General features: G+C 38.4%; 1 protein-coding gene across 1 annotated transcript in view; it reads left to right on the forward strand.

Moving 5' to 3' along the window:
* Nucleotides 1–15,957, forward strand: part of LCOR (ligand dependent nuclear receptor corepressor) — a 106,944-nt gene that overhangs the window by 55,601 nt on the left and 35,386 nt on the right. The window contains exon 5 of the mRNA XM_054728711.1: nt 14,791–14,923. Coding sequence (XP_054584686.1) covers nt 14,791–14,923 — 133 coding nt within the window. The remainder of the gene's footprint in view (nt 1–14,790; nt 14,924–15,957) is intronic.

Below are 15,957 nucleotides of genomic sequence, written 5' to 3' on the forward strand. Positions count from 1 at the left end.
GCCCTGATCGCAGGCTAGGCCTAGGGACCATACCCGCGCACAAATTTTGTGCGCCGGGCCTCTAGTCCTATATAATAAAGAGGTGATATGCAAATTAACCTTCACACCCTCACAAGATGGCTGCCTATGACCCGGCCGGCAGGGGGTTAGTGAGGGATGACCAAACGACTGAACAAGCAAGGCTGTGTGGGGCCACCAGGCCAGCGCGGAGGCCTTAAGGGGTGACCAGGTTGGCGGCGGGGGGGAGGTGGCAGTTGGGAGGCGATTAGGCTGGTGGAGGGGTACTAAGGGGTGACCAGGCCGGCGGCGGGGGGGAGGTGGCAGTTGGGAGGCGATTAGGCTGGTGGAGGGGTAATAAGGGGTGACCAGGCCGGCGGGGCGGAAGTTAGGAGCAACCAGGCCAGCAGGGAGGGGGCCGTTGGGGACGACCTGGCTGGCAGCGGGGGACATTTAGGGGCGACCAGGCAGGCAGGCAGGTGAGCAATTAGGAGCCAGTGGTCCAGGATTGTGAGAGGGATGTCTGACTGTTGGTTTAGGCCCAATCTCCAGGATCGGGCCTAAACCGGCAATCGGACATCCCCGAAGGGGTCCCAGATTGGAGAGGTGCAGGCTGGGCCGAGGGTACCCCTCCAGCTCCCTTCACGAATTTTGTGCACTGGTCCTCTAGTATAAATATAATAAGGATAATAAAACCACTGCTGTCAGAGCAGTATGAAGTGCTGTAGGAGTTTTGTAAAAGGCAAGATTACCCTCAACCAGGCTTTATAATACTGTTGCCTCAAATATGCAGTTGGATATCATTGGGCATCTATGTGTACATCCAGAGTCACTATGAAGAACAGATAGATACTCAGGAAGTCTTCTGATTGAGATTGGGTTGTGGATGAGAATTGAGATAGTATAAACTTTTAATTTCTAACCACTGGAAGGATATAAAAAACCATTGCTATTGACTGTGGGGTTGGCTTGCATTTGTCTTTTAATATTCATAACAATTTGTACATGTATAATGTAAGAAAAGCTATAACAGCAGATGCTGATTATAGAGACTGGTGAATTAAAGATAATGTTAGTAAGAGTCACTTTGCCACTTACACTTTAGGCTTTATTTTCATCAACAGTAACAGCAATTAGATATATTGAGTCATTCATGGCCATTTGTTGTGCATTTTGAATACCATATTTAATTCTTGATGTGCATTCAGACTTCAACTTTTATTATTTTCTTACTAGAAGCCTGATGCACGAAGATTCGTGCAAGAATGGGCCTTCCTTTCCCTGGCTGCCGGGACGGCCTTTCCGCTACGGCCCCCAGAGCCACCTCTCTCCTCTCCGGCCCTGCCTTCCCACGCTGCCCAGCTGAGTGGCTGAGGAGGTGCGGAACGCCTGCGTCATCGCCATGGTGACGATGCAAGCGCCCCGCCCCCAGCTGTTTGGCGGCTGTGTATGCAAATTAACCCACCATCTTTGTTGGGATAATTTGCATACTCCTGATTGGTTGGTGGGCGTTGTGAAGGTATGGTCAATTTGCATCTTTCTCTTTTATTAGTGTATATTCTTTAATTTGATGATTTGCTTAACAAAATTTAAGGTAACATTGACATACAGTAAAAATTGCGTTAAGCACAGTTCATATTTGTTAATGTAAAAAGTAGTAATTGACATGGAGTAAGAAGGTTTCCTTTTACATCACTGACCTTAAAGAGTATGAGCATTTTAAATGGTGGAGCCATTTTTCCTAAGATTTGCCAGCATTTAAAATAAAAAGATGTTGGAGAGTGGCATTTAAATCAATGAGTTGCATCTTGTCTGTTCTTTTTTTTTTTTTTTTTTTTTTACAGAGAGGAAGAGAGAGGGATAGAGAGTTAGAAACATTGATGAGAGAGAAACATCGATCTGCTGCCTCTTGCACACCCTCCACTGGGGATGTGCCCGCAACCAAGGTACATGCCCTTGACCGGAATCGAACCTCGGACCCTTGAGTCCGCAGGCCGATGCTCTATCCACTGAGCCAAACCGGCTTCGGCTTGTCTGTTCTTTTTAGTTCATTGCTTGAAATGTCAGTAAGTCATGGGCAGCAGACTTGACTGTAGCTGTATGCCCATGATCTACTCAGGTAGGCCTTTATAACGAAGTTATTATAAGCCTTGCATACATACACATGCTTTTGATTCTCAGATTTTCTATACCATATGGTATGAATTTTTAAATACCATTTAAATAAATTCAGTCACAGAGTGGGCATGGTCTTGAATTTAGACAGGAATGGCTCTAAAATGTCACCCCTTAAGTTTTGTGTTATCCTACTAAAATCTAGGCCATCTTGTCTTTCCTAAGTGAAACTTGTCCTTACTACTTCCATTTCCTTTCCTGAGGTGTTACCTCTAAAAAAGAAAATTATCAACTGTGTAAGCGTCCTCCCCCATTTGTTTCCTCCAAAACACCCACACTCATAAGATGACAAATAGTAGAGTTACAAAAGAAAATTTTTAAAGTTTAACTTTATTAACTGTTTATTGCCCTGAGGTCTAACTTCCATGCCAACATAATTTTGTTGCTTTATTCAATAATGTCCTTGCTATTTCAGGAAACACTAGAGCTACTTTTGTTATAGTTCTTGGAGACCTTTAATAATTTTCTCTCACCAGGGTTAGCAAACTATGGTCTGTTCCCAAACCCATCTCACAGCATGTTTTTATAATACTGTAAGCTAAAATACTATTTTTAAGAAAAGGAGAGATGCAGCAGAGACTATATGTGGTCTACAAAGCCTAAAATATTTACTATCTTGCCCTTAACAGAAAATTTATTTCCTTTTTTTTTTCTTTTTTTGCTATCTTCATTAGGTCATTGAAATATTAAGAGAAGCCTGAAAATTAACTTCCATATCCTACCTATTATTCTCTTTGCTCTTCATCTTCCTGAGACTGTGTATCAGAGCAACTCATAACACAAGCAAATATAATTTAATGGCAAGACAGCGGGGATTATGGAGGAGACGATGGAAGGAGAGACAAGGGAGATCTGTCTTGTGGGAGAAAAGTAGGGGTCAGCATTTACCCACTATATAGCTTTTTCTTTGAAATAACTTCACATCTATAGAAAAGTTATAAGAATAGTATAAAAACTTTTATGTACCCTCCACCTAAATTCACCAATTGCTAACCTTTTGCCAAATTTGCATTATTATTTATTCTTTCTCTTAGATATTACATGTAGCACACACATTCTCCTGAACCATATGAGAATAAGATATAGGTATATCCCTCATACCTCTTTATTCTTAAATGTTTTCATGTATATTTCCCTGTGTCCTAAGAATAAGGATATCCACTTCTTTAACTACATAGTATAGTTACCAAAAATTAGGAAAGTTAACTTTGATATGTGATTACCTACAAATCTTATTCAGATTTTACCAGTTGTCCCAAAGACTTTGTAGTTTTTTATACCCTCCTTTAGTTCAAAATCCAATATAGGATCATTCATTGAATTTGATTTTCACTACTCTTTAGTCTCCTTTTATCTAAAACTAGTGGCCTGGTGCATGGATTCATGCATTGAAAGGAAATTACTTAGAAGAAAGATTCGTGCGGTGAATGTTTATTTTTAAATTGTCAGTGCCCATCATATGTACTGGATGGTTGGACCATCAGTCACTTAGCCTTTTATATATATAGATATATAGATGTCAGTTCAGTAGGTGGTATTAATGATTGGGCAACAATAAACCTACTTATCACCATTTATATCTAAGGATATAGCAATAATTGTGAAATGCCATAAATTATGGCTACTGACAGTATATTCAGAATACTATGCAAATAAGTGCATGGCAAATAAAAGATACTGTTTTATTTTTCAACTTAAGAGTATGCTTGCTTGAAGAAAAAGCACAAGAGCTTTAAAAAAAATAAGTGTCATGTTACTTTGTAACTCTAAAATGTAAGACCATTTTTTAAATTTCAAGTAGTTAATTCAAAAATTGAAATTCAGTGATACATTCAACATTTAGCATCTTTAGTATCCTGAGCCTGTTTTTAATGATTTCTTGACTGAGCTAATATTTATTTATATACAATAAATTTTTTGTATATAAATAATACACTTAAGAATACAGATTAATGGATTTTGATAAATGTATACAGTTTATAACTACCAGGACAGTTAAGGTGTGGGACAGTTCCCTCACCCTAAAAATGAAAATATATGTTCAAAGACTTATATTTATATGTAAATAAGTTTAATAGCCAACATCTGGAAAAATTCAAAAGTCCATATTTGAACTTTGTAGTCAGTCAGTCCCTTTACCAGACTCCCAGACCCAGTCAGTCAGTGTAGTTTTACCTTTTCTAGAATTTTACATATTAGGATCATTGTATTTGACCTCAGTTAGTATAGTTTTTTTATATTCCTTCTTGTATTTGTATATAATCTTTTGTTTCTTTTGTGATGCCACTGTTTGCTTATTCATTCATTTATTTTTTTATGGACTTTTGAATTTTTCCATATTTGGCTGTTAGACTTATTTACATATAAATATAACCCTTTGAGCATACGTTTTCATTTTTCTGGGATACAAACCTAGAGTTGGAATTCCTGAGTATTATTATAATTGTATATTTAACCTTCTAAGATACTACCATGTGGTTCATCAAAGTGACTGAACCATTTTGTAGTCTATCAGCAATGTTTGAGAGTTCCATTGTTCCACATCTTGCCAACATTTGATGTTGGTCTTTTTAACATTAGGCATTCTAGTGGATCTGTAGTGGTATCTCATTGTGATTTTCATTTTAATTTTCATAATGAGATGTTGAGCATCTTTCTGTATATATATCCTATGTGAAACATTTGTTTAAAATTTTTGCCAATTTTTTAAAACTTTTTAAGCTGTAATAGTTTTTATGTAATTCATACAAAACCCTTTGTCATTTTTTTCTCTTAAAAAATTTTATTTCCTATTTAAGAAATCTTTGCCCAATCCACTGACAAACACAAGAAAATCTCATATTTTCTCTAGTTTAACTCCTATTTCGATATCTGATTCATTCATATTTTGCTATATGGTGTGAGTTAAGTGTTGAGATTTATTATAATTCATAAGGTAATCCAATTGTTTTAGCATCATTTCTTGATAAGGCCTCCTTGCCCCCATTGAATTATCTTGGCATCTTTGTTAAGTCAGTTGGCCATATACATGTGGGTGTATGAACTGTATGTCTATTCTTATATCATTACCACAGTGTCTTGATTAATATCTCTTTATATCTGGAAATCAAGTAGTTTTTTTCAAAGCTTGTTTTTCATACGTGTTTTGCTAATCTAGGTCTTTGACCTTTCTATGTAAATTTTTAAATCAATTTGTCAACTTCAAAAAGACTTTTAGAATTTTGATGAGGTTTGCTTGAATCGATAGATCATTTTAGAGAGAATGGCTACATTAACAATATTGAGTCTTCCAATTTCTGGTTATGGTTTTATCTCATCATTATGTATGTCTTCTTTAAGATCTCTTAGCAGTGTTTTATAGTGCCATTCCTCTTCAACCTGAATAATTTCCCTTAATATTTCTAGTACTGAAGGTAGCTACTTTAGGTTGTAAAGTATAAACTCTGTATTTGAAAACATCTTTTGGATATTTGTTTTATTGTCCATCTCAAAATGGTCATAAATGATGATAAAAGAGTATATTATATGGAGTATATATAGGTAGAGATAACCAAAAGCTTAGTAAAGTATTTGAGGTCTTTTCTAACCCATTTAATATTATATCTCCTTACCTCCTTTGGGTGATGGATCATCAGACCACAGTGTTAAAGACTTCTGCATTTCTCTTTGCTTCTCCTTTCTGCTACCCTCACAGTTCCCTTAAAAGAAATTACCTTAAAATGATATTGGAAAATTGACAAAAACTAGTGATGTTACCAGAGAACATAGCAAATGAAGACAGATGACCTACACTTTCCCTTAAAAGCTGTATGCAAAATTAAGTTTTACACACATTCTCTTCATTTATGCCAGCCCTAGTGGTTAGAAAATAAAGGAAACATGCTTTTCATGATGAAAAGGATCCTATATAATAAAGAGCTAATGGTTGTGACGCCCTCACACCGTAATGACCGTTCAGCAGGAGACTGTGTGCGTGGTGGGGCGGAGCAGCCGCATTGCTCCAGAGACAGGTCAGGTGCCCGAGGAGGCGGGACCATCCCGTGGCGGGGAGGATGGGGGTGAGAGCCCGTAGCGTCCCCCTTACCAGTCCTTCGCTACCCACCACTAGCTCTGAGTGCGCTCACTGCCCTCCTGCCAGGGGAAGGAGCACAGCACATGCACCACCAGGAAGTGGCGCTCAAAACTCCGCAGCAGGCGGGAGGCTTCCACACTCTCCTCCGGCGCCATGACGGGCAAGAGCCGCTGTGTTGCTCTGGAGATGGGGTGGAAGTGGGGAGGCGCCTGGAGGAGGCAGGACCAGCCTGAGGCGACTTGAAGAACCAAGGGTGGGGCTTGAAGGGGTGGGGGGCTGGTCCAGGCACGCTGGAGCTCTGGGTGGAGAGGTTAGGGTGTCAAGTCGGAGCAGCGTGTGGGTGGGCGGGGTGCGTGTGAGTGGGCAGGCTGCGCAATTTCGCGTGCCGGGTCACTAGTGTAAAATAAATGCATGGGAACAATATGAATAAACAACAGAATTTTAATTGAGATTCAGGAACACTCACTTAGATAAATAAATATAAAGCAAGCAATTCTATAAAAGACTGAATATTTTTAAGGATGTTGCTTATTCCTGAATTACTTTATAAGTGTAACTCTATTTAGATTTTTTTTTTAAATAAGAAAAAAACACTGCCATCTTTGAGGAGCTGGTGGTGGTAAGAACAGAATTTAAGTGATTTTAAGTATAATCTGAAAGAATAAAGCTAGAATGGCTGGGACATTTGAGAAAATTTAAATAACAAGTGGGTATTTGCCTTCCCAAGACTTACTGTAAATATAAAGTAATTTTTAAAGTATGATACTGATTTTTTTTTTTTTTAGTTATTTATTAAGGAAAGAGCATTTTAAAAAACATAATGACTATTCCCTACCCCAGAGCTACAGAATCAAAGCTCTGGGAGTATGTTCCAGGTATGTATATATAGGTGAACCAATTCCTGAATCCTGAAGGAAATAATTCATAGGAGATTTCAGTTCAAATCTCCAACTTGATTGCTTTTTAGTTCTGGATAATAAAGGAAAAGAAGAACAATTGTTTTTTATTATGTCACATCATTTTGTTATTTTTTGCCATACTGTATGTAATGATTCCTTCTGGAATTTAGATGTGGGGGATGGGAAATGATATTTAATGGTTTTTCTTTAACTTCCCATCTCCTAGTGATTGTTTTAGCTTTATAGCTCGTTGTCATATGAACAGTTTTGTTCTTTTTGGTTCATTTAATTTTGGTATATGTATGTCCAGTAAGGGAGAATGAGCTATATTTTGCATATACATCATTGCTATAACTATTTTTAAAAATATGTTCTTACTGATTTTTAGAGAGAGAAGAAGGGAGAGGGAGAGAGAGATAGAAACATTGATGAGAGAGAAACATTGATCAGCTGCCTCCTGCATGATCCCTACTGGGGATTGAGCCTGAAATCCCTGGCCATGTGCCCTGACCAGGAATCAAACTGGTGACCTCTCGGTGCATGGGATGGACTCAACCAGCTGGGCTTTTGCTATAAAATTTTAAAATGGTGAACAGATGCAATTGAAGAAGGTATATGATTTTGTGTTATCCTACCTAATAACAGACAAATATGCAAATTGACCATACCTCCAACACGCCCACAAGCCACGCTCACCATCCAATCAGAGCGAGCATACAAATTAACCCAAACCAAGATGGCTACAGCCACAGAGAGCAAGGTTTCCTAGGTAACAGAGGAAGCCAAGTTTTCCGCCTGCCCTTGCCAGGCCTAAGCCTCCACTCAAGCTACAAAGTTTCAATTATAGAGGTAAACAAATTCAAACAAATGGCAGCAGAATGGAGCTTGAGAGAGCAGGCCAGGGTTGCCGCCGGCAACAGGGGAAGCAAAGCTTTCCACACACCCTGGCTGGGCCCACCCGCTTAAGGCAACAAAGTTTCAATTATAACCCCAACAGAAATGGCTGCCGGCCTCGGAGGGAGCCCCAGGCTTGGCTCCGCTCCAGGCTACAAAGTTTCAATTGTAGAAGGAAAATAAATTCCAGATACCAGGGCCTTCGCTTGGGTTGCCAGGGGGCGTGGCCGGCCTCCAAACCACCACAGGCCCCTCACTCAGGCCGCCCCATGTCCCAAGGGAACCCCCACCTGATCCAGGACACCCTTCAGGGCAAACAAGCTGGTCCCCACCCCTGTACCAGGCCTCTATCCTATCTAATAAAAGAGTAATGTGCAGATTGATCATCACTGCAACACACAATATAGTTGCTCCCATGTGGTCAAAAATCCTGCCCCCATGTGGACACAAGATGGCCAGCAGGAGAGGGCAGTTGGGAGGCACCCGGCCTGCAAGGGAGGGCAGTTGAGAAGGACCAGGCCTGCAAGGGAGGGAAGTTGGAGGTGATCAACCCTGCAGGAGAGGGCAGTTAGGGGTGATCAGGCCGGCAGAGGAGGGAAGTTGGGGGCAAACAGGCTGGCAGCAGAGTGGTTAGGGGGTGATCAGGCTGGCAGGCAGAAGCGGTTAGGGGCAATCAGGAAGGCAGGCAGGCAAGCAGTTGGGAGCCAGCAGTCCTTGATTGTGAGAGGGATGTCCGACTGCCCGTTTAGGCCCGATCCCGGGCCTAAACGGTCAGTCGGACATCTCTTGAGGGGTCCCATATTCGCGAAGGTACAGGCTGGGCTGAGGGACAACCCCCCTCCGTGCACGAATTTCGTGCACCGGGCCTCTAGTATATTTTATCTTTGGTTATTCTGGATAGAAAACAAGCTAAACAATCATTTGGTGAAAATTATTGTTAAACAATGGTTTGAACTCTGGAAATACTTAATCTTAAGAGCATATAACAGATGAAGAATCATTTACTTTTTAAAAAAATCTAAATCTCAGTAAGAACAACAAGAATCTGTGGCATTCGAACCGTAATTCACTCCCACCCACCTCCCATAGCTCAGCTTGAGAGAAGCTCTTCTCTAAGCAGGAGGAGCAGATTTGGGGCATTTCTCATACTTTCTACCTTCTTGTTGCAGATGCTTTCTTCTAGGGATTCCTTTCAGCACTCTGTCTTTACTGAGTGAAAATTTATGCTAGGTGCAGCAGGCTGAGAACATTGCCCTGGGCCATGCCTTATTCTTAAGGCAAAATTTCCCTGCCAGGAGGGACAAGTCATCCAGCACCTCCACCCATAGAGCACAGGCCTACAGCCCCCAGTTTTTGTGCAGTGGCGCAGAGGTTCTTCTGAAGGGAGAAGGAGGCCTTAAGAACAGAGAATTCTTAAGGGGACTAGCTCTCCCAAGGGAACTGACTTTATTTGGAATAGAGCTGGCAAAAAGATGTTGAAAATCTTTTTGGTGAATAATTAAGAGGATGCTGGTAGTTCCCCAATGCTAGAGCAACGAGTGAAATAGCAGACAAGTTAAATGTTTAAAAGAATGTTTTTAAAAAGATAGCAAAGAAGAGCCCTTCTGGGGTTGGAACAAGCCTCAAAGACTGGCAACACCTTACCCCTACAGAGAGGCCCCACTTTTATTGGATCAGACTGGTGCAATGTATGCCCCAGGGTGTGGCAAAAACAATAGAACAATTAGTAGAGGCTAACACCGGGCTGTATGATACCACTACGGCAGATCATCCAGAAGCTTATAAAGGGAAGACCAGAGAAAGACTGCCAGAGTCCAGCTGAAACCTCAGTCATTCCTGGTGGACAGAGAGACTGTGTATGCTCAAGACAGCATCCTCTGAGAAGTGATGTCAGAGACTGCACACTGCTGGGCAAGTAGACTTCAATGAACTAGAAGTAAAAAGGGACATTTTCTAATGATAAAAGGATCAGTTTATCAGGAAGACATAATTAAATCCACAACAACAGAGTCCTAAAATGGGTGAAACAAAATGCGACAGAATTAAAGGGGGAAATAGATAATTCAACAATAATAGTTGGACACATCAACACTCCACTTTCAGTAATAGGCAGAACATCAACAAAGATGGAAGACTTGAACAACACTGTGAATCAATAAGACATAACAAACATCTCTAGAGCACTTCACCCAACAGGATCAAGGCTGCTGAATAAAGCATTATTTAAAAATTTATTCTATTTCTATAAACTAGCAGTGAACAATCTGAACATGAAATTCAGTTTACAATAGCATCAAAAAGAATAAAATACTTAGGAATAAATTGAACAGCAGTGTAAGACATACTTTAAATTACAAAACATTGTTAAATTAAAGATCTAAGTACAGTAAGTGGGAAAACATGGCATGTTCATGGATTAGAAGACTTAATGTTATGAAGATGGCATTAATCCCCAAACTGATTTGCAGAATCTGCATTCCCATCAAACACCCCAGCTGGCCTCTTTCATATGAAATTTCAAGGGACCTGAAATAGCCAAAACAGTCTTATAAAATAACAAATTAGGAGGACTCACCCTTTGCAATTTTAAAACTTAGTATAGAATGACGGTAATCAACATAGTGTGTTACTAGCATAAGGATAGATAGAAGTATAGATTAATGGAATAGAATTGGATGTCCAGAAGTAAAATTATGGCCAGTGATTTTTCACAAAGGAAGTCGGATCCCTTTTTTTATACCCTATACTAAAATTTACTCAAAGGATCATAGACCTAAAAGTAAGTCCTAAAACTTTTAGAAAAAAACAGAGTAAATTTACATGACCTTGGTTTAGCCACTAGTTTTTCAGATACAATATCAAAAGCACAAATGATAAAAGAATATAGATAAATTATAATTCATTAAAATTAAAAACTTTTGTATTGCCAACAGTAGCATCAGTGAAATGATAGCTCACAGACGGGAGAAAATATTTTCAAGTCATATATCTGATAGTAGAGTTGTATACAGAACATGTCAAGAATTCTTACAGCTCAAAAATAAAAAGGTAAATAGCCCAATTAAAAACTGGGCAAAGCTTATGAATAGACATTTCTGCAAAGAAGGTATATTTAAATGGCCAATAAACACATAAAAAGATGCTCAATTATTCTAGTCCTTATAGGAATGCATATGTAAAACCATGAGCTACAACTTTTCATCTACTAGGATGGTGTAATAAAAAATAACAAGTGTTCATGAGTATGTGGAGAAATGGAACTCCTATTATTGCTGTGGGGAATATAAAATGGAATAGCTACTTTGGATAACGGTTTGGCACTTCCTCAAAATGGTAAACATAGTTAACATACAACCCAGAAATTCCACTCCTAAGTATAAATATCCAAGAGAAATAAAAATGTACATCCACACAAAAACTTAAACATATTAAAAGCAGCATTATTCATATCATAGTAGCCAAAAAGTAGAAACAACCCAAATGTTCATCAACTGGTGAATGGATACAATGTGGTATATTCATACATCGGAATATTATTTAGGAATAAAAAGGAAGTAAATACTGCATGCTACAACTTGGATGACCTTTAAAACATTATTCTAGAAGAAAAGTCATTTCTCCAAAAAACCCCACAAATATTGAGTGATTTCACTTATATGAAATCTATTTAATTATATCCTTTAACTGGGTAAATAGTATAGTATGTATATTATATCTAAATAAAACTGTTTAAAAACATACACAAAAAGATGTGACCATAATTGATATGCACCAGCTAAAAGTCATCTGTGTATTTCAGAGGCCAGGTTGATAAAATGGTTAATTGTTTGGTTCAAGAAAAAACATTTATCACCTGCCTTTCTGAATGCTCACTTAGTTGCTCTGTGTTGATTTTGAGAGGTTTGAGACGGAAAAGACAAAACACAGAGTCCAGGCGATTAAAAAGGGGGAGGTTTTAATCTTGCGCTCCCGGGCAAAATTCGCTGGTCCTAGGGTGGGCCAGGGGAAGTTCAAGCCAAAAAGAGGGCACAGGTACTTCTTTTATACAGCTGTTTAGTGGGGGGAGGGCGGAGGTTATGAGAGGTGTGGAATTCCTGCCTCAGGCCAGGGGTCTAGGAAGGCGCCAGTTATCTCTGTCACCATCTGCCTTGCAGATGCATGCATCAGCTCTGGACTCCCCCCCCCCCCCCCCCACCTAACAGATTTAGATTAGAAAGTAGCTTGAATGCTACATGAAACATAGTTTAAGGATAGATGTTTTGTTCAAAGTCTGACTGAATTGACTTACTGTAGGACTACTACGGAGTTAAGTTTAAGTTCAGTTTATGCCACTTAATGTCTTTTTAAAAAAAAATCTCTAAATGAAATGGCATCAACAGTTGAGGATTTTGTTGGACTGTTTAATTAATACAGACATACTTGTTTTATTGAACTTCGCTTTATTATGGTTTATGGATGTTGTGTTTTTTTTACAAATTGAAGGCATGGCCCTCCACCAACAAAAAAATTACAACTTACTTTATTGTGGTGGTGTGGAACCAAACCTGAAGTATTTCCAAGGTATATATATGTACCTGTTCCTAGTACCTTTGAGATGTTAAATCTATATCAAAATTAAATTATTCGTGATTCATTTTTAAAAGTCAATTTCTTAATAATTTTTTAGTCCATGAGAGAATGTTGGGAAGTGCAAATAATAAAGGTTTTTGTAATGATTTATAACACTTAAGATATTTTATTTAAAAAGCTTTAAACAATGTGGCAAACTTAGCATGTCTTTAATGGAAATGTTAAGTCATCATTGTTTAAGTTTGAGTATGCAAGAGAGTTCTTCATATTAAACTATCCTATATAATAAAAGCCTAATATAGATAGAAATCAACCGAACGGCGGAACGACCGATGGAATGACCGGTCGCTATGATGCACACTGACCATCAGGGGGCAGACACTCAACACAGGAGCTACCCCCAGCCCACAGACCCCCAGGCCAGCCAAGGTGGGTACCAGTGGGGCACCCCCCCCCCCCCCCAATCGCCTCACTGGTCGTCCCGCATAGGGAGGCAGGTGGGGCCGGCGAGCAGGTGGTGCCATGCCCGCCAAGGTTGGGTGCCAGCGGGGGGGCCCCCCTGAACACCCCACCAGTCGCCCCACAGATGGGCCCTGATCGCCAGCCAGGCCTAGGTACCCTACCCATGCACGAATTTCATGCACAGGGCCTCTAGTTTGTTTATAATTTGTAATTGATGCTAAATGTATCTTTGAAAAATACGTATTTTTATTGCACTGTTGACACAATTTGGGTGATGGGGAAATCATAGAGAGCTCGTTGCAAATATCACTAAATGTATTTAAAATCTTTGAGGAAATCATTTGTGAATTATAACATGCCTTTAGTGTCTTGTTTGACATTGTGCCAAGGTATTTCCCCATCTTCTTATTTAGAGCACTTTTACGTTTTCCGTTATATAACTAAATGCATGTGTTGATTCATTGTAGTAACTTGAAGTAAGTTACATGCATTGGTATTTTAAACACTGGTATTTAAAACACTGGTATTTAAAAACAAAATAGTTATTTCTAAGAACACTTAAAAGATGTACTTTGCTTTTCTTTATAATTTTTTTTTATTATCATAGTTTCCTCTTTATTTATTAGCTACAAGGGTGGAAGTGCAAAGTGTTGTTAACCAAGTTCAATATTTCTGCAGTTCTGAGAGCAGGTTTTGACAGTCTGTGGGATGACATATGATACTGAAGTGTTTCCCCTTAAGATATTGAAATGTTTCCCCTTAAAGAATGTGATGCACTCTGTTATTGAGTTCTTTTTTTCTAGTGCTAGTTTTGACCTATTAATTTCACAACCCATTAAAGATTTGAAAGCTTCAGTTTGTAAATTGGTATTCTAGGGACAGAATTGTGAATTCAAATACATTCTTCTTGAGTTTTACCTCCGAATGGCCCTTTACAAATTTTTGTTTTGTGTCTGGAGGAAACAGATCTTGTACTAGGAAGGCAGATGTGATTCACAAATGAGACTTGGAGTTTGAGATTTTTTTAATTTATTTTTTTACTGAGTTGAGTTGTCTGAACCTATTGCTGTAGTATACTAAAAACCATTATATTAAATGCTCAAGGAAAATTTCCCTTTAATAATTATAGATTAATTAGAGTTTACTTGTAAGTTTTAAACAAAACTCATAATAAAATAAAATAAAATAAAATAAAATAAAATAAAATAAAATAAACTTGTATTAAAAGCCAGAGAGAGAGTTGTTTTGTTTAATCCTCACCTGAGGATATTTTCCCCCTTGATTTTTAGAGAGAGTGGAAGGAAGGGAGGAGGGAAGAGAACTAGAGAGACAGAAACATCTATGTGAGAGAGACACATTGATTGGTTGTCTCCCCTACGTGCTCCGATCAGGGCTGGGGATTGAACCTGCAACCCAGGTATGTGCCCTTTAGTGGAATTTGAATCCACAGCCCTTTTGTGCACAGGATGATGCTCCAACCACTGAGCCAGACCAGCCAGGTCCAAAGTATATTTTTATATTCACTTTGCTTTTATACTTTTGTGGAGATAAATTTTATCCTGATTTGAAGTTTTAAAATATTGTAATTGTATTAAGCAAATTTGTCTTATCTGTTGTTAATGGGTTTTTTTGTTTGTTTGTTTGTTTTTGTTTTTACATCTATGCTTTTGATATTGAATGGGGAAAGATACTTGTGCAAATATGTCACCAAATTTTTTTCAGGGACATTTAGTCGGTCTGGATGAACCAGCTTCGGGAGCTGGGCGGGAAGCTCTGCTTAAACAAGAGCAAGCAAAAATCATTCGATTCGAGAAACAAGCAGAAGAGTTCCTCAATGCAGTCTTTTATAGAAAAGGTTGGTTCCAATAAAGAATGACATTTAGCACCTGCTTGTCTTGTATTAACCTTCTTAATTTCAATGTCATTTTTAAAGAGTTACTTTAAAAAATATTTTTCTTTATTGATAATACACTTTATAATTCTCCATGTTTCTTCTGTCAAGTTAAATTTGAAATAGGGTAAGGCAACCCCACTCCCTCCTTTTACTCTGAAGTAATAAGTTTTAGTTAAATAATTCTTAAAATTATTATGAAAATCTGAAAGTTGCAAGGTTTCAGTAGTTCTATATATTGTTAGTCAGATTTTCTTACATAAACAGTTACTGTTTTTATCACTGAAAACATAAAACTAACTGTAAATTTCTAGTAATTTTTCACCGAACTATTGTTTGCAGAGAAAAATGTAAAGTTGTGTCTTGAAATTAGATTTGCAAGCAGTTGTTCTCCTTGATGTAGTCTTATTTCACTAATTTTTTTAAGTTATTAAAATTAGAAAAAGAAATTTATTATTATAAAATAAAACTTTCCCCCATACATTTGAGGTGGCATTTAGTAGCTTCACCTCTTGTATTTTTCAATTTATCTTTCTCCTTGAAACTTTTGTAGGCTTGTTTTACATTTCTCTGTCCTCAAAGAATAATTGCTACCAGCCAAGACCTTCAGGAAGTTTCCATTCATGAGCCATTTTAGTGAAGAGTCTTTACCTTCAATATATTCTTTCTAAATAGATTTTTAATCTTCAGCAGACGCAATGATTCCATTTTCTTTAATATTTCTTCAGTGTTCTAGTTTACACCTGTCATTCCTCTGGAAATTCCTTTCTTCCCTTTTAAGTTTGAAAGCTGGTGTTTGCCTGTACATTGGGAAAAAGTCTGATAAGTGCTGATTCTAATGGTTTGGTTACATTTGGAGACCAGCTGGGTTTCTGCATAATGTAATTAGTATTTTCAAAAGGGTGTATGAGGTGAAGTGTATTAGAAAATTAAGGAATGCAAAAAAAGAAAAAGAAATTCACAAGATTACTGTTTTCAGTGGCATTTAAAAAAATTTT

Source organism: Eptesicus fuscus, chromosome 17 (genome assembly GCF_027574615.1).
Source record: "Eptesicus fuscus isolate TK198812 chromosome 17, DD_ASM_mEF_20220401, whole genome shotgun sequence".
Taxonomy (NCBI): domain Eukaryota; kingdom Metazoa; phylum Chordata; class Mammalia; order Chiroptera; family Vespertilionidae; genus Eptesicus; species Eptesicus fuscus.